Raw genomic sequence first — 20,458 nt, 5'->3', positions numbered from 1 at the left:
GCCCACCGCCAGATATTCGTGGTCCGTGTATTTATGGAGTATTTAGGATTCATACGATATCTTTCTATGGAACCTGCTTATGCTATCAAACAATGACTTGAAAAAAATGTACTGGTTTGATGTTTTTCCCTATAACACTTGCTAATTACTTCAAATATTGACATTCAGAAAATGTACTTATTTAATTTTTTTATTTCTACAACACTTGCTTATTCTCTCGGATATTGACTTGAGAAAATGTGTTGGCATAGATATCTTTTTCTATGAAACTGTCAAACGATTCAAACATTGATTAAAAACTGATATTGGTATTGTTTGTTGTTTTTTTTTTAATTTCGCGCAAAGCTACACTATTTCAGTACAGTGTAAACGCTTTTCAAATCCAAATTGTTTACACTGCTCTGATATAGTAAAATATTAATAGAATAAAAAAACACTTTCTATCAAATCACAATTTACACAAAATAACGCCATTTCCAAAAAAAACAAACACATGTCAGTTGTTTCTCAAAAAGCAAACTAAATTTTCGAAAACAAACAAAAGATTCTTACCCAAACTGTGTTTATTAAAGCTTCGAGAAAAGACTATTTTTTTCTTTTTTGCAGGTTCATATCAAGCCACGAAAGCGAAAACCTGTGAATGGAAACTTCTTTATTAGGTTTTTCAACAGCGAAGTGAAATTTTTCACCTTCAACGAGAGTACTTTTGACACTTTGTATAGTCAAGGTAAGATAGTTTTACTGATTTGAAAACACGCGTGATTTTGTTTTACAAAATTTGAAAATAACTTGTATTTAAATATGCATAAAAACAAAACAAGCTTGTAAAAGTTTAAAGGTTTTATGCAACTAATTAAAGTGAATATGATATGATAGTTTACGATTAACACATTCAATATCAGCAATTATTTTGTTTTGTTTGTTTCTTTGGTTTGAATTTCGTGCAAAGCTACACGAGGGCTATCTGCGCTCGCCGTATCTAATATAAGGCTAATATAAGTGTAAGGCTAGAAGGAAGGCACCACCCACCACCACCTCTTGGGCTACTCTTTTATCAACGAATAGTGGGATTGACCGTCACATTATAACGCCTCCACGGCTGAAGAGGCGAGCATGTTTGGTGTGACGGGATTCAAACCCGCAACACTCGGATTACGAGTCGAGTGCCTTAACCACCAGGCCATGCCAGGCTTGTCACAGAATGCGCACTGGAGCCCTTATTACGTTACAAGAGTAATATTCAACTCCCTCTATCCAATCAAGATGTTTCGGATACTGTTTAATAAATTAAACATAAATTCTAAAACCAAACAGATAAAGGTCTTTCATTTCTTTTACTGGGTCTTTGTTATTAAGGTAAAAGCTGCAAATAAGGTGCGTGTTTTATAATAATTTAGGAACATTTTTTTCTTTTAATTTATTATACTCGTCACAACACATTAGCCTTAGGGCTGTTATATTTTTAACATTGTTTTTTTTATGTAGGGATTTTCAAAAATTAGATACGTGTATAATGTTAGTATTCCAACCACACTGTGTTCGCCATATCCATTACCGATGACGCGGCTCGCTTTATCCAAAGATCACTGAGTTGGCTTGGGCATAACAAAAACTGTAATGGTCGAAACACTATTTATGTCAGCCATATCTTTCAACGGTCAGTATTATGATGTGAATGCCTTTTCCAAGCTAGCAAGAGAGACTCTAATATCCACGATACAAGATAAAAAATAGTACCGAACCAAAAACTAGATTTCTAAGGTGCAAGTGGAGGAAACACTTGTGTTGTGTTTGGTGTTGATTTTAAAGATAAAAATTTTATGTACCTTTCAAGGTTTACAAAACTAACCTTCAGATATATACATTTTTTTAATTATTAAGGTTACATTGAAATACCAGACATTGAAAAGATCCTTAGAAATGTGGGCTACTTCCGTTTCACACGTTTCGTGGAGGAGATGGACTATTTGTATATCCTACCGACAGAATTCGGGTTGCCTGTGTTGCTTGAACATAAATCACCTAGCTTTCTGCACTATCACAACAATCACTTCCAGTTTATCGTGAATCCGTCACTGTTCAGCAAAGATCGACACCGTAAACCACCTACCGAGGTAGATTTGAACATTGACGGACATTTTGTGTAAGTCCATTTTTTTTTTACTGTACTGTATTTTGCAACTTGTAATGAATTAAATCAACTGTAACAAAATAGCACGATTACATTGGAAGTTGGTAAGTGGCTGTAGTGAAAAAAAACCCACTAAGGAGATCTCATAAAGTAATGGATAAAGTCACAATAAGAGAAACCTATTCTTTGATAGATTGCTTAGGCAGAGTATTCATGATGAAACTTTGTAGAACGGACGGCAACTGCTTGTTGCGGAGACACAAATGTAGAGGACGATGTTCAGAAAGTCTTCCGTCTATCCTGATCTGAAGATGAAAGGCGAAAGTCTTTCAAAATATCGTCCTCTTCACTTGTGTCTCCACAACAAGCAATTGCCGTCCATTCTACAAAAATTCATCAAAAGAAAACTCATTATAAATAGCGGATGTTTCGACCAACTTTACTGGGGTTTAGCCAAATTCTGCTAAAACAGAATTATCAAATCGTGACCAAATAATTAATTTTTTTCCTTACAGCACATTTAATATCTCCTTTTTTGTACATTAGGTTTTATTATGCTTTTGTTGATTTTGTCTGTTAGCTGACTCCAAATGAACGACATAAAAATGTTTCTAAAATATTTTAAGGCAATAAAATAAAGAAGAAATAAAACCATTTTTGATGTTTGCATCTTTTACTTCTGAAGAATGTACACAATTCACAATCCAATTGGCGCTTCCAGCAAATTTCTTAAATTGAGAATTATAGAAAAGAAATTGCGTATATGGAATTAGGTTAGTCTCCAAACTTCTCACGTTAAAAACTGGGTTTCGATACCAGCTGCAGGCGAATGGTGCACTATGCTTAACGACAGTGTGTTTTCTTACAACAAATCCATTTCAAGCTATCTGCTGAGCCTACGGAGGGGAATCGAACCCCGCACTTTAGCGTTGTAAATCCGTAGACATACCGCTGTACTGGCGGAGGACACTTAACGACACACAAATAAGATATGAAATCAACGCATATTAATTGACGCTATTCCTGTATTAACGTGTAAGTTTACAGAATGTTTCTGTGATATTTCACACCTTACAATCTTTCAGTCTGAGTGACAAAAATGATTCCAACACGTTTATCAACATTCTTTCAACTTCTGTGTTACAGATATGATTCCAACACGTTTATCAACATTCTTTCAACGTCTGTGTTACAAATATGATTCCAACACGTTAATCAACATTCTTTCAACGCCTGTGTTACAGATATGATTCCAACACGTTTATCAACATTCTTTCAACATCTGTGTTACAGGTATGATTCCAACACGTTTATCAACATTCTTTCAACGTCTGTGTTACAGATATGATACCAACACGTTTATCAACATTCTTTCAACGTCTGTTACAGATATGATTCCAACACGTTTATCAACATTCTTTCAACGTCTGTGTTACAGATATGATTCCAACACGTTTATCAACATTCTTTCAACGTCTGTGTTACAGATATGATTCCAACACGTTTATCAACATTCTTTCAACGTCTGTGTTACAGAAATGATTCCAACACGTTTATCAACATTCCTTCAACGTGTGTGTTACAGATATGATTCCAACACGTTTATCAACTTTCTTTCAACATCTGTGTTACAGATATCATTCCAACACGTTAATCAACATTCTTTCAACGTCTGTGTTACAAATATGATTCCAACATGTTTATCAACATTCTTTCAACGTCTGTGTTACAGATATGATTCCAACACGTTAATCAACATTCTTTCAACGTCTGTGTTACAGATATAATTCCAACACGTTTATCAACATTCTTTCTATCTGTTTTACAGATATGACTCCAACACGTTTATCAACATTCTTTCAACGTCTGTGTTACAGATATGATTCCAACACGTTAATCAACATTCTTTTAACGTCTGTGTTACAGATATGACTCCAACACGTTTATCAACATTCTTTCAACGTCTGTGTTACAGAAATGATTCCAACACGTTTGTCAACATTATTTAAACATTTGTGTTACAGGTATGATTCCAACACGTTTATCAACATTCTTTCAACGTCTGTGTTACAGATATGATTCCAACACGTTTATCAACATTCTTTCAACGTCTGTGTTACAGGTATGATTCCAACACGTTTATCAACATTCTTTCAACGTCTGTGTTACAGATATGATTCCAACACGTTTATCAACATTCTTTCAACGTCTGTGTTACAGATATGATTCCAACACGTTAATCAACATTCTTTCAACGTCTGTGTTACAGGTATGATTCCAACACGTTTATCAACATTCTTTCAACTTCTGTGTTAGAGATATGATTCCAACACGTTTATCAACATTCTTTCTACGTCTGTGTTACAGATATGATTCCAACACGTTTATCAACATTTTTTTAACGTTTGTGTTATTACAGAAATGATTGCAACACGTTTATCAACATTATTTCAACATTTGTGTTACAGGTATGATTCCAACACGTTTATCAACATTCTTTCAACGTCTGTGTTACAGATATGATTCCAACACGTTTATCAACATTCTTTCAACGTCTGTGTTACAGATATGATTCCGACACGTTTATCAACATTCTTTCAACGTTTGTGTTACAGATATGATTCCAACACGTTTATCAACATTCTTTCAACGTCTGTGTTACAGATATGATTCCAACACGTTTATCTCTCTGGGAATAGCGGCTCCATTCTCACACATGACTTTTGGGGCTGGAATCAACAAGCGGGCGTATTTGTCGTTGCCCATTAAGATGGATTTCACGGTGGATCTCAAGAACAGAAAGTTTCACGTGAAATACACACCAGTAACGCCCCACGATGTTTTTCATTACGAGTTTATACCTGTCACCTACGTTGTTAATTCCAACTCGAATAACCGACCATCTGATTATGAAACTACTGTAGTTCCAGTACATAATGAAAAGTACTTGAGTAAGGTGAGTACGATGATTTCACAACTATAAGGTTTGTACTAGGGTTTGCTAACTGTGAGGTTTGTACCACAGCTCGATGACTATAAGGTTTGTACTAGGGTTTGCTAACTGTGAGGTTTGTACCACAGCTTGATGACTATAAGGTTTGTACTAGGGTTTGCTAACTATAAGGTTTGTACTAGGGTTTGCTAACTGTGAGGTTTGTACTAGGGTTTGCTAACTGTGAGGTTTGTACCACAGCTTGATGACTATAAGGTTTGTACTAGGGTTTGCTAACTGTGAGGTTTCTACTAGGGTTTGCTAACTGTGAGGTTTGTACCACAGCTTGATGACTATAAGGTTTGCACCAGGGTTTGATGACTGGGATTTTAATTGTTATTTCTAACAAAAATATAAATCAAGATAATTAATTAGTGATGTGAATATTAAAGAAAAGACATAATATTGTTAAATCTTTAACAGTTACGTAACAACGATAAATATGGATCATAAAGTACGTTTTCTGCAATTTCTTAATTTGTATTGTCATATTTTACCCTTCATACTTAATTTCTATTGTTATATTTTACCTTTCATTCTTAATTTGTATTGTTATATTTTGTTCTTCATACTTAATTTGTATTGTTATATTTTACCTTTCATACTTAATTTGTGTTGTTATATTTTATCATTCATACTTAATTTGTGTTGTTATATTTTATCATTCATAATTAATTTGTATTGTTATATTTTACCTTTCATACTTAATTTGTATTGTTATATTTTATCATTCATAATTAATTTGTATTGTTATATTTTACCTTTCATACTTAATTTGTATTGTTATATTTTATCATTCGTAATTAATTTGTGTTGTTATATTTTTATTCTTCACACTTAATTTGTATTGTTATATTTTACCTTTCATACTTAATTTGTATTGTTATATTTTATCATTCATACTCAATTTGTGTTGTTATATTTTATCATTCACACTTAATTTGTATTGTTATATTTTTATTCTTCACACTTAATTTGTATTGTTATATTTTGTCCTTCATACTTAATTTGTATTGTTATATTTTATCCTTCATACTTAATTTGTGTTGTTATATTTTATCATTCGTAATTAATTTGTGTTGTTATATTTTTATTCTTCACACTTAATTTGTATTGTTATATTTTATCCTTCATACTTAATTTGTGTTGTTATATTTTATCATTCGTAATTAATTTGTGTTGTTATATTTTTATTCTTCACACTTAATTTGTATTGTTATATTTTGTCCTTCATACTTAATTTGTATTGTTATATTTTATCATTCATACTTAATTTATATTGTTATATTTTATCATTCATACTTAATTTGTGTTGTTGTATTTTATCATTCATACTTAATTTGTGCTGTTATATTTTATCATTCATACTTAATTTCTATTGTTATATTTTATCATTCATACTTAATTTGTATTGTTATATTTTATCATTCATACCTGATTTATATTGTTATATTTTATCATTCATACTATTCCTACAACATTTAAACTAATAACGAACTATTTGTTCGTACTCTATCACTGTTACAATATTTTCCTTCCATATAGCCATCAGTTCTGTCATAAACGTGTCAAGTCGTTAAACGCATCTCTCAGGTTAATTAATAATCCCATTAGGGCTTATATTGCACTATAGATATTACAATTTACACACATTTATCTTTTATGTATATACAGCTTGAGTTGTTTTTTGCTGACTGTTCATATAAATCGATTCTTCGTGGATACTATAGTTTGAGCTATTCGATTACCTTCATGACGTCCTGGGTGTAGGCTTCCATGTCAACGGATTCTCAAAAGAACTTTGGTCAAATAACGAAACATGGTTTAAGTTTCTCTCGAAGAAATTCCTTCTGGAAGATATGCACCAATTTACTTCAAACCCTCATCATAATCCATTGAAAGTTCATGTTGCCATGACATCACCGAAAACATTTCGTACGGACAAGGTACGCAGAGAAACCGTTTCGTAACTTTTAATTTAATAAAGAAAATAAACATCTCCATGTAAATTAAATACTTAAGACTACATCGAAGTCTTCAGGTTTAGTTCCTAAGTTAGTTGTTAAATAAAGCTAAATGTGTACTCTGCTTTTAATTAATTTTATTTTGCTAAATAAATTACAATAAGAATATGTGTAATAAAGAATAAGCATCGTAAATAACTTATATATCGTTGGTATATAAACATAAAGAAAGACAACGAATTTTACATTCTTTTCGCGCATTGAACCAAAAAGATCTGAAGAGCAGTGTTTGAGGGAATATCACACAAACGTACATAATAAATATTTTTGGGAAAGTTTACAGGAAGTTAACATTATTCTGAGAACTGAAAATTAACGTTTTATAGTTGGAATATAAAGTGTGTATGTTGAATAAGTTGAGAGAAAACTTCATAATTCTTAGAAGGTTCTCCGTGTTTCATTACGTGTTTACGATTGACCTGCAGACTTAGCCTGTACATTTTTTTTCTTGTGTTATAGTTCGAAGCAGTCTTCAGTTATGATTATCATGGTGCTCAGTCACCCGATCACAAACACTTTTCGTCCACGTACCACAACTACGCTGACGAGTTCGATAACTATGCCCAGTCCCGCATCGACCGAAAGTCATCGACGTATGTTTTGAAAGCGGAGGTTACTGCCCATGGTCAACGAGAGCGAAAATTGATCTCCGAACTGACATATTCATTTAGTCGAGACAGTTTGTACCACAAATTTAGTTTTTACTTCGATAGAACACCTTTCTACTCCAACGAAAGCGAGAACTTTAAGGTTTGAAACTTTCTACTCATCTTAGAAACATGTGTGTGTGTATCGATAGTCAATAAATGTTTTTATACCAAAATAACATTTCTTTGTATGAGATTCTAATATAAAGTGATGTATTTCCTTATCGTTATTTTTCCAAACTGTTAGCGTGTTAAGTTTTCTATTCATCAATTCGACACTTTATGATTAAAGTGCCTATTAATTAAATTCATTCATTCATTTTCAAGCATTCAAATGAAATGTACTCAGTATTTAGAGATTTGGCACATCTGAATTTATATTGCTTATTTTTAGTGTGGGACGAGGTTTTGGCTTTTATACTGAGGTCGTGTTCAGGTTAAAGTCAAAGTTGGTCATTTTTCTTCTTTCGGTTAGAATTCTGGGTGAACATCCTTCTGGCTATCTTGGCAGGGATTTTAGAACTAAAATCAAATTAATAATCTGGGTGAACCGTGATAACATCAAAAGGAAATAACTTGTTATCCAAACACTTCAATCTTAAATCCTAGATGCGTACGAAAAAGAATAGGAAAACAACGTTTCAGTTGAAATAGAGCCACAGAGTTGCCAGTCTACATACACCTGGTGACAATTAGCAACAACAACAGCTTTGGTTTGTTTAGAATTTGACACAAAGCTAAATGATAGCTATCTGCGCTAGCCGTCTCTAATTTAGCAGTGTAAGGCTAGATGGAAAGCAGCTAGCCATCACCACCCACCGAAAACTATTGGGCTACTCTTTAACCAACGAATAGCGGAACTGACTTAACATTTAACACACCCCCCCCCGCGACTGAAATAGCGAGTATGTTTGGGGTGACGGTGATTCGAAACCTCCACTCTCAGATCGCGAGTCGAGTGCTCTAAGCACCTGGCCATGCCAGATCAACAACAGCTCTGAATTTGACCTGAACAAAACCTTAGTACAGAAGACTAAAATATTCTGGAACAGCGAACTAATGATATGTAAACGTTTACTCTTATCAGTAGCATCTTTGATTTTACCTCATTTAATTTTAATTTCGTTCTTGATTAATTTACTTTTTCCTAAAAACAAATATATCTCAAGATTTCTGTAAAGTATCTAATACTGATGCAAATTAACAGTTACCTAAAGCCGCAATAAATAATCTTGTTATAAATTAGGTCACAGCTTAAATACTCTTTTACGATGCGTTCTGCTAATATGCTTGATTGTTTATATTCCAGATCTGTATGAAAGGTTCCATGAAGTATCCTCACTATGACTTTCAACAACTATTTGAGCTAAATACCCACATCCTTGACCATAGAGTTAACTTTACCGTTGACATGCATTTCGGACGAGACTGTGAATCGCACTCCGAAGTAAGCCTGCGTGCACGTATTAATTAATAATTAATTAATAATCTAAACCTTTTAACAAGCCGGTGTGAATATTCTACTCATTTCTAATACACGTAAACTTTTAATTTATTTGAATAACACTCGTATTTTATCAGCTTCGATTTAAATAAAGTAAACGTCCTTTAAATCAAACATGCAGTTCTTAACTTCTTTAAATGATAAAGGACGTTGAAACTCGGATTGATTTCCTAACATTATTTTGGAATATTTTAACGTAATTCAAAACAAGCATTAGAATTATTCGTATTCAACAGTACAAGACGAGTACAGTTGTAGTAAATATAAACGAATCCTTATTGTTACCACACTCAAGGTCATTTAGAGGTTAACTTATGAACTGGTGCTGTATTTCAGCTGAAATAAATATAGACAAATATAATATAATAATCCTAAGCCTAAATGTCACAGTTAAAATCGAGGCCCCACGTTTTATTACATAAAATATTAACTACGTGTCTATTCATGCAAATTGTTCATTTTGATTTCAATTGAAATTAGCTTATAATTTTTCGTTATTGTTATCGTCATTATGAAGCTTCAATGATTCTTTAGAAAAACTTCTGGGTTTAAGCTAGATCATCTTATGTATGTAATAAATAAATGAACTCTGTTCATTTGTGTCAGAACGTCAGAAGTATACTTCCTGTTCAGTAATAGTATATTTTAACACAATGATTAGCTTCATTTAAAATACTACCTGTTAATAAATAGAGAATGTAAATATATTTTCATTATTCTATAGGTAACATTTAGAGGACATTTTGACCGAACGGAGGAGCAACGCCATTTGGAGAAGGAAAAGCGTTCTAAACTGACCCATGGCTACAACAACCCATTCGCATACTATTATCAAAACTGTATAAATGGCCGTATAAACAACCACATATACAACGAAAACTGTCACTATTATGTTTTATTGGCTACTCAACTGAGGCGGGTCATCACAGACGTTGCATACAAAAATGTGAGTTCATAACATTAACCCTAACACATTTGTCGTTATTTACGTAAGCTTGATTTCATAATATTAATCGTATTTTAATCTCTCATTAGTAACTTAAACATGGGGTTATAATATTAACCGTAACTGAAACCATTTTTACTTACTTCGGCTCTGAGGCCCGGCATGGCCTGGTGGTTAGGGCGCTTGACTCGTAATCCGAAGGTTGCGAGTTCGAATCCCCATCACACTAAACATGCTCGTCCTTTCAGCTGTAGGTGTCAATCGCACTATTTGTTGGTAAAATAGTAGCCCAAGAGTAACTTTGCGCAAAATTCAAAAACAAAACAAAAACCATAAGCACTGTGAACCGTTTGTCACACATCGTGATGTTACCAACGTTTGGTTTAATTGCTAGTTATGTTTGTGCCGTCAAGTTCTGAATCGGTTGTAATTTAAAGCGGTATCTAGAAAAACGTGGGCAACTTTATTTCGTACGTCATCAATTTCAAGCTCGATATTTGTAAACCCTTTATCGTTATCATTGTTACGTGTTCATATAGCATGACGACCCTTCAAATGAGCTTCGAGTTTGAGTTTGTTTTGAATTTTCCGCAAAACTACACAAGGGCTATCTGCGCTAGCCGTCTTTAATTTAGCAGTGTAAGACTAGAGGTAAGGCAGCTAGTCAACACCACCCACCGTCAACTGTTGGGCTACTCTTTTACCAAAGAATAGCGAGATTGACTGTCACATTATAACGACCCCAAGACTGAAAAGTTTGGTGCGACGGGAATTCGAACTCGCGACCCTCGGATTACGAGTCGAGTGCCTTAACCACCTGGCCATGACGGGCGCAGCTTCGGAGTCGAGGTCGTTCAGAGAAGCCTATTTTCACCGTATAAAATAACAATTTAACTGTGTTTTGCTCGGACGTGTTCAGCAATTCGAGAGGGTGTATAAGCAATGCACTTTTCTACATTTGAAAGAAATGTTAATCTCGAACACCAAAACAGCTACTAATGCTGAAAGAGAAAAATCGTGTCTGAGTGAAACTAAAGAATGTTCAAGCTAAGGCAATTCGGGTTCATATAAGGGGTAGGTCATAGGAACCTGCCCCCAATAAAGGTAATGAGGATATTAACCTTGTGATATTTCATGGAACTATTTATGAATACCTCTGTATCAGACAAGCATTGAAAACGGTCCTGAACAATGGACGCTTGTAACGTAGACTGATTCAATGATTTCTTTGTGGAATTTAGTGTCTGTTATCCATGATTTTGAAGTCATAGACTGGACAGAAGGCAGCTAATTAACATCACCCACCGCAAACTTTGGACTACTATTTTGCCAATGAATAGCAGGATTGATTGTAGGGTTATAACGTCCCTACGGCTAAAAGGGATGAGCATGTTCGATTTGAACCGGTGACCCGCAGATTGTGAAAGTCAAGAGTCCTGGCTTTCTGATTCTGGGATCAAACATGTATAGTTAATAGAAAAGGTTTGTTATGTTTATCGTAGTTTTGATTTACCTTATCGAGCGCTTGTCACAGTTCGTTATGTATTTCACGTTGTATCAAGTAAAATTAAAGAGAAAAAATCGAAAGAAGTTATTATTTTAAATAATAAAGTGAACACATATATTAATGGAAATACCTCAGAACGTGTATTAGAAAGGGACTAGTTATTTATTAAATATAAATAAAACTTAATAACCTACCAACTAGTACCCGAAGAATGAAGCAAGGGTTTTGTGTTTCTTACACAAGAAGGTGTGTGTGTTTTCTTATAGCAAAGCCACATCGGACTATCTGCTGAGCCCACCGAAGGGAATCGAACGCCTGATTTTAGCGTTGTAAATCTGTAGACATACCGCTGTACTAGCGGGGGGTTGCACAAGAAAGACCAGTTGTGCTTATGTCAAGTCCTTAAGTCTGACCAAAACCCTAGTGCAGTATCACATGACCTTTAGTTAATATAAATTTCCATTTTGTATATTTAAAGGCAAATTAACTCCTAACTCATACTAATTTCTAGGAACTTCTCTATGACTTCACATGTGTATATGATTTATATCGGTAATCATATTCCAAATGCGAATTGACGTTAGAAAATTTATGCGAAAAAAAAAACTTTGAAAATTTTCATTAAACATATATGAAAAGAGATATATTATTTTCTAGTTATGAAGGTATAAAACCTAAAAATTTTCAAAAGCTCGACAGGGCCATAGAAACTAAACCCAGAAAACAAAAATTATATAAAACAAGTCTTTGAAATAGAAGAGAAAGATATTTAATATTATTGGATCTGAAAATCAACCAATAAAGAAAGTGGAACTTGATGACGTCATTGCAATATATTACACTTTTTCTTTTTTTTTTCTCGTTATTAAACTAAAGATAAAAACACTTTCACGGATCACGCCTTTCTATTCTGACACTTTCTGTAATGATTCTTTCTTAGCCATTAGGCATTTTTCTATCTTAACTGTACTTCATGTGATACATGGATTAAATGGCCTTTAATGTATCGAATATAATATCTTGTTTAGAATTACTGGACAAGTGGAGAACAACCAATCACCTTTACCCTCTCTGGTGGAGCTGCTCTTAACCGAGTGACTGTCAGAATTTTAACTCTCCTATAAAGTGCAGGTGTGCTCAGAAACGGCTAATAGCTCAGACTTTGGACCTTTCTGTCCGCATACCAACAAGCTAACAACAAGACCACGTTTGACTCTTTCTTGATCATAATTCATAATTTTTCACTGTGAATAATATCAGCAGTCGGTATTAGCGTCTATAAACTTAATGTACACGTTTCAAATGTTCAAAAGGATCGCATGATGAGAAGATAGAAAATAAAATCCATGTTCTGGGATTCTTGGTAAAAAAAAAAAAAAAAAAAGTAATAGAATGAACGATTTCGTGTCTTGCATTTAGACCTCTACACTAAAAGAAACTTATTGACACTCGAAAATAGAAAATTAAATCATTCCAATATAAGATACAGAATTACACTCCATTTACAGAACAGATGTCATAATATTAATCAATCCCATTGCACCAATATCAGTCTAAACGAATAATATCTTACTAACCCTAAAGCTAAGTTCTAATTCTTCCTTATACATTTTCAGATTCCAGACAACATCGGAAACCTAACTCACAAGGCAGATTACTTCCTCAAATATTTCCTCTTCCCGTATATGGAAAACAATGACTGCAACGTAAATCACAAGGAAAAACACGTTCATTTTGAGGCTGACATGCCCATGTTAACTCCGACAGTGGACATACGTTTCTACAAGCCTCATGAACAAACCTTCTTCACGCATGCTCAAATTCCTGCTGGTATTCGTCCACTCAACGCTTTTCCCGCTTTTGACTATACCTATCTACAAGAATATTCGCATTACTTTAAAAACTGTAAGTTGCCTCAAGTTCTACTGTAAATGTCATACGTATTATTTTTATATATCACTAATGGTATTTAAAAATTATAACCGTACTTATCTACATCACAAATAGCATTAAAATCTATAACTATATTTATTTATATCATTCCTAGCATTAAAAGTTATATTTATTTATATCACTCCTAGCGTTAAAAGTTATAACTATATTTACTGTCGGTATGCGTTGACATTAATTGTTGAAATAAAGCTGTTAATGAACAATGTCATGATAACGCTTTAATCATCACTTTACTGTTGAACGTTTCGTTATACTTGAAAATGCTCCTTCTGTTTACAGTAACGTTCCTAACCACACCAAATAAAAGTATCGTATCATGTTTGTATTCTTAGCAAGAAATACAGTCATAAGAAATACTTTATTTGTGTGCGTACACAATTCTTCATCTAATTCCACTCCAACAATTCTCAGTGCGAATTTTCCAGTTTTACGTTACAAAATCCATTCTGAATAATAATAGAATTAATATCGTTTTATACTTCATGATTCTACAAGAGGTTTGGTTTAAGGGTTAACCAATACACGTCAGTGACATACAGTCTTCATCGGTTAAAGTGAAGTTTCAACTGTCTAATGGCAGCCATCATCAGGGTGAAACGTTGCTCTAATGAAGAGCTTTTTAAGTGACTGACGTGGATTGTCTTATGTTTTATAAAAAACATCACTAATAGTTGGATAACCGGTGCTGTATTAGTAGCTTCATAGCTAATAAAGTAAAATATGTATATATATATATATACTATCTCTTCAGCATTCTGCCGTGTGACAGCTAGAAGAGTGCTAACATTTGATCAAATCACTTACGAGTTTCCTCGTGCTGTCAGTGACTGCTACCATATTGCAGCTAGAGATTGCTCAGAACAGAGCAGCTTCGTAATTCTTAGTGCGCATACGTCGAACCCAAAATACACACAGGTGAGTACCACGTTGTCAAATCAAGTGCTGTATTAGAATACAAATATTGACAAGATGAAATTTTATTTCTCTCATTTAATGGTTCATAAATATTTTGCTTTACCATAAATAAACTATCACGTAAGTCGTATTACTTGATCTAATATGATTTATTGTTTTGTAAAGCATGCTGTTTAGGCCTACTATCATTCATTGTTTTAATATCTGTGTTCTTTAAACTCGTTGTGCATAACTACTTAGAGATTAGAGATGCTATAAAGATTAAACAATATAGAAAAAACTCACTAGTTAAAATGCTATAGAGATTAAACAATATAGAAACGGCTCAATGTTAAAATGCTATAGAGGTTAAACAATATAGAAACAACTCACTAGTTAAAATGCTACAGAGATTAAACAATATAGAAACGACTCAATGTTAAAATGCTATAGAGATTAAACAATATAGAAACGACTCAATGTTAAAATGCTTTAGAGATTAAACAATATAGAAACGACTCAATGTTAAAATGCTATAGAGATTAAACAATATAGAAACGACTCAATGTTAAAATGCTTTAGAGATTAAACAATATAGAAACGACTCAATGTTAAAATGCTATAGAGATTAATCAATATAGAAACGGCTCAATGTTAAAATGCTATAGAGGTTAAACAATATAGAAACAACTCACTAGTTAAAATGCTACAGAGATTAAACAATATAGAAACGACTCAATGTTAAAATGCTATAGAGATTAAACAATATAGAAACGACTCAATGTTAAAATGCTATAGAGACTGAACAATATAGAAACGAGTCACTGTTAAAATGCTTTAGAGATTAAACAATATAGAAACGACTCAATGTTAAAATGCTATAGAGATTAAACAATATAGAAACGACTCAATGTTAAAATGCTTTAGAGATTAAACAATATAGAAACGACTCAATGTTAAAATGCTATAGAGATTAAACAATATAGAAACGACTCAATGTTAAAATGCTTTAGAGATTAAACAATATAGAAACGACTCAATGTTAAAATGCTATAGAGACTGAACAATATAGAAACGAGTCACTGTTAAAATGCTTTAGAGATTAAACAATATAGAAACGACTCAATGTTAAAATGCTATAGAGATTAAACAATATAGAAACGACTCAATGTTAAAATGCTTTAGAGATTAAACAATATAGAAACGGCTCAATGTTAAAATGCTTTAGAGATTAAACAATATAGAAACGGCTCAATGTTAAAATGCTATAGAGGTTAAACAATATAAAACAACTCACTAGTTAAATTACCTTGTCTTTTTTTTTTTTTTTCAGGCAATGAAGATGTTATTTCATGATTATAAGATAGAGGTCTTACCAGTGTCTGCTGACTCGGGCTTGATTGTTCGTGTTAACTATGAACGAGTTGTCGTTACTGAAGATAAGCCCTTCTCCCAATATGTTTTCGAAGGGGGCCGCGTAGAGGAACTGTATTACATTTCTTTTAATGGTTTCTACTATACCTTTCACTCGGACAGATACGGTTTCACTGTCTATAATGATGGAAACGCTATCCAGATTGAGGTTTGTAGAATGTTTCCTCGTGCCAACTACAGAGTAAACTTTCAACAAAACGAAAAGAAACAAAAAACGTCTTTAGTAAGTGCGTTAAGTGACTGCTAACTGAAACGATCGAATCTCTGTGATGAAGTATTACCACTCGATATTAGTTTTTGTGACTTTTCTGTATTTGTGGTATTTATTAATAAGATATAAATTTTATTTCTGTTTAAGCACGAAGCTGTACAAGAGGGTATTTGTGTTGGTAAGTCCTCAAACCGACAGGTCTCAATCATATTTTTACGAATGTTAAATCACCATTTATTCTATATATCAAAAGGGTAATAAATAAATTACAGCGTATGTAATCTGGCATGTAAGTCTGATTAAACATATGAAAAAAGTATTCCTCGCCCACGGTGAACCCAATGATAAGCTGAGGGGGTTTATAACGCTAAAAATTTGGATTTTGTTTTGTTTTGAATTTCTCGCAAAGCTACACGAGGGCTATCTGCACTAGCTGTCCCTAATTTAGCAGTGTAAGACTAGAGAGAAGGCAGCTAGTCATCACCACCCACCACCAACTCATGGGCTACTCTTTTTACCAACGAATAATGGGATTGACTGTAATATTATAACGCCCCCACGGTTGAAAGGACGAGCATGTTTGGTGCGACGGGGATTCGAACCCGCCACCCTCAAATTACGAGTCGAGTGCCTTAACCATCTGGCCATGCCAGACGAAAAATTTAGGTTCTGTACCAGCGATGGGTGTAACGTACCTAGACAATGGTGTAGTATTACACTTAAAGATAAGCCAACACATACATTTAAAACACATCTAACAAGAAATAAAACATCTTTACAGTTTTGTATTTCAAACATTTAAACATCATTAATGAAACATGATATTTTCTTTTTCTTTTTAGCTTTCAAAATACTATATTGGCAAGCAGTGTGGTTTGTGTGGAGAATACAACAGTGATAAGCACCACGAGCTAAAGGGTCCAGAAGGTCGCGTATATCACAATATTTCTTCATTTGTATACAGTTACGCTGTGCCCGAAAACACCTGCACCATTCCAAACTAGCAGACTTGTTGCTTTTCCTAGAGTAAGTGTTTAATGAAAAGACCTTTCCTTATTTTCGTATTTTGGTCTTGTTGCAGTAAAAGTCATGTATGTGATACATCAAACCACTTTTGTTCCTTCCCTGACGTTGTGCTTTTGCAGAAAACAATTTTAGGTTGTTGATTTATAATTAATGTATTCAAAATACGGTGTTGTACAGTATTGCTTTTTTCCAACAGGACAAATTACATACTTTCATTGAAGATTTAAATTATTTTTGCAATATTTTTTTGTTTCAGCCCAATCAATACAATGATTTAAAGTAAACATGTTATGGTTCATGCGGTTCAAAGGAGCCTTACAATACAATAATCATATAAAATAACAAATCTGATTTCCTTTCTATTGCTTAAAATCATTTCTGCTTTTTCTTTCCAGAAGCTTGTTGCATTCTTCACCGCAATGATTCCATGGCACCAATCATAATAGTCCCTCATCCCATGTGTTCTCCAGATTTTGTCCTCATCAAGACAGTTCCACAGAAGATGGTTTTTCACTCTTTGAACCATGACGAAACACTCACTCGTACGCTACTAAAAAGGGCCAAAGATTTAGCCTTACATGAGTAAAAGGACAAACAATATTATTACAAGTTAATTGAACTTCCAGAAGCGTACCATCATTTTGGAACAACAACGATAATTAATGATTTCAAAATCATCACAATAGTCATTCCTCACACTTACGCCTAACAAAATGGCTCCTTTGATTCTTTTCATAAGTTCATTCTTCTCTTCAAAAGTCAGCATTTTCATGTTTGTGTTTTCTTGGCAAATGATTCTTTACAAATAATGATATACTATACAGTATCATTGTTTTAACCCTTTTTATTGTCTTTATGTTGTACATGTATCTCCTATAAATTTAATCATTTCACAGTGATGAGTTATAAGCACCACTTTGAGCTTAAGATTCTTTCAACATATGAAACATTTTCTCATTATCATTGTTAAAGCTAGGAATTACATTACTTATAATGTGAAATATTTTCTCATTATCATTGTCAAAGCTAGGAATTACATTACTTATAATGTGAAATATTTTCTCATTATCATTGTCAAAGCTAGGAATTACATTACTTATAATGACTTTAGAAAACTAAACTGAATTTTTAAATAAACGTATTACTTTAAGTTTAATAGTTTCCAGCTTGGTATGTTTATTTTATTGTATGTTACAATACTTATTACAGTTTAAATCATAATCTTTCAAGTAAAATTGGAAACTTAAGATTATTCAACTATATATATATACACACTATAAATAATTTACACCTTCTGGCAAGTTTCATCTTCATCACATGATTCATTTCGTCATTTACAGCGACGTTTGTCACATCAACAAATATGCAAAGATAAGTTTCCTAGTCATAAAATCAAGTATGCAGCGTATTCTTTATCGTATACCATTTCTTTATTCAGGTTCAACTACGTATATAAAACTAATAATCATAAGATGATTGCATACTTGGAGTACTTTACTCTTTGGCCTATATGGGTATTCGTAACTGTGCAAAATTAGGGATATCAATGAAAATATGTACTTTCGATTCTTGAGAGGGTTACGTGTAATGATGTTTATTATTTAATTCCTAAATAATTCCATTAAAAGTGACATAATTAATTAAGATATTGAATCCTTTTTGAAAGAAGTTTTTCTTTCTGTCATGTGAATAATAAGGTTGTGTCTCAATGAAGAAATAAAAATAGTAAGAAGAGCCAGACGTACGAAAGAACTTTGAAAAAGTGATTCTATTATCGTCTGCTGGTAACTTAAAGGTGAATTTTCAACAAATTTAATAATTGCCTTAGAAACTGTACTTTGGTTAGGTATAATTCCTGTGTGGTTGCCATATTTTTAAACACTTTAGTTTTTGAGTAAAAATTGAAACAAAATATGTGGGTCCTTGAACTGAAGTTTCTCTCGGTCGTTCGGCTGTTTCCGTGACGTTTTACAACTATGGCGTAATAGTTGCCAAACACGCTTCGTTGCGCGCCGACCATTTTGTTCCTTTCAGTGCTGGTGTTTTATGTAAATCTTTGGGTGCTTTTTTCGGATTACATACTTTTAATCGGTTTGACACCTTGTTGGCATTTGCTCGCATAAACCACACCTACACCTTGCACAAATATACGGAATATGTCATATAAATTATACACTTATGGTAAATATTAAATTAACTATTCAGACTACTACATCTAGTTTTATTTTGTAGACAGAATTGTGACGTATAAATGAAATTCATTTTGTTACGAGTCATAAATACCCGGTACAATGATTGTGAAAGGGCCAAGTGTTAGTTACCATAGTCGGCAAAGTATAAACAAATAAAATCCAGTCTGTGATACCAATAATTTATAAACACCAGACAGGTTTCGAGTTGCTTAAAATTGCACGTGAAATAATATAGACCATATTTGTTGTCATGACTTAGGCTTACCATTCTTCCACTGGAGGTATGACCGACTCGCAACCGGCCTGGGCACTATCAGTATCACTCACAGTTCCGCTACTCTCGTTCGTGGAACTGTCCTCATCACTAGAACTTGTCAGATCTGTGTCAAAAGTAACTGTTCTAGTTTCGTTCAGAGTAGGTTCAAATTGATATGGCGCTACTCAACACTGTTCAGAACAGAAAGTCAAAACAGACTCCGTCTCTGTTTCTCCGTATGCACTGGCCATGTTTATTTACTTTCAACGCGCTGGCGTTGGCGGTTTGTTTGGCAACTATTACGTCACAGTACTTTTTTTAGCGGCAAACGTAAAAATTAAAACGTTCGGATTGCCGCTCGAAAAGGGCTATTTCTGCACCAATTTCTATGTGTCATTTATTAGCACATATTTTTATAAAAAATGTGAACCTGCAAAATTATTCAATATGAGTAGTTCTTTGGACTGCAAAGTTTTCTTTTTTTTCTGCAAAATTCATCGTTAAGCCTAATTTGGAAAAAAATATATCGTATAACTAACTTCAATATCATATAGTCGAGCAGAACATTCGATCCTCTGAATAGAGAAAGATCTGCGCATTCATACGCCATGATGTTCCCCTACATTTGAAATAAACCACCATCGAAATAGACAGAACCAACCATGTTGTACTGAGCATGTCTCTTACATCAAGAAGTAAGTATTACGAAGTATTATTAAATCCATGGACTGTCGATTTCAA

At 33.5% G+C, this 20,458-nt stretch overlaps 1 protein-coding gene across 3 annotated transcripts in view; it reads left to right on the top strand.

Moving 5' to 3' along the window:
• LOC143229493 (vitellogenin-6-like) overlaps positions 1-18,425 on the top strand; it is a 52,532-nt gene extending 34,107 nt beyond the window's left edge. For all 3 annotated transcript variants that reach the window (XM_076461886.1, XM_076461896.1, XM_076461907.1), the window contains 12 exons: positions 607-727; positions 1,882-2,143; positions 4,796-5,087; positions 6,854-7,069; positions 7,607-7,897; positions 9,104-9,241; positions 10,023-10,244; positions 13,368-13,656; positions 14,456-14,619; positions 15,932-16,180; positions 17,086-17,269; positions 17,665-18,425. In XM_076461886.1, the coding sequence (XP_076318001.1) occupies positions 607-727; positions 1,882-2,143; positions 4,796-5,087; positions 6,854-7,069; positions 7,607-7,897; positions 9,104-9,241; positions 10,023-10,244; positions 13,368-13,656; positions 14,456-14,619; positions 15,932-16,180; positions 17,086-17,247 (2,406 nt within the window). In that variant the 3' untranslated portion in view covers positions 17,248-17,269; positions 17,665-18,425. The remainder of the gene's footprint in view (positions 1-606; positions 728-1,881; positions 2,144-4,795; positions 5,088-6,853; positions 7,070-7,606; positions 7,898-9,103; positions 9,242-10,022; positions 10,245-13,367; positions 13,657-14,455; positions 14,620-15,931; positions 16,181-17,085; positions 17,270-17,664) is intronic.
• Positions 18,426-20,458: the final 2,033 nt, after the last annotated feature.

This window comes from Tachypleus tridentatus, chromosome 1 (genome assembly GCF_004210375.1).
Source record: "Tachypleus tridentatus isolate NWPU-2018 chromosome 1, ASM421037v1, whole genome shotgun sequence".
Taxonomy (NCBI): Eukaryota; Metazoa; Arthropoda; class Merostomata; order Xiphosura; family Limulidae; genus Tachypleus; species Tachypleus tridentatus.
The sequence above is the reverse complement of the archived record's forward strand: the minus strand, read 5'-3'. Positions and strand labels throughout refer to the sequence as shown.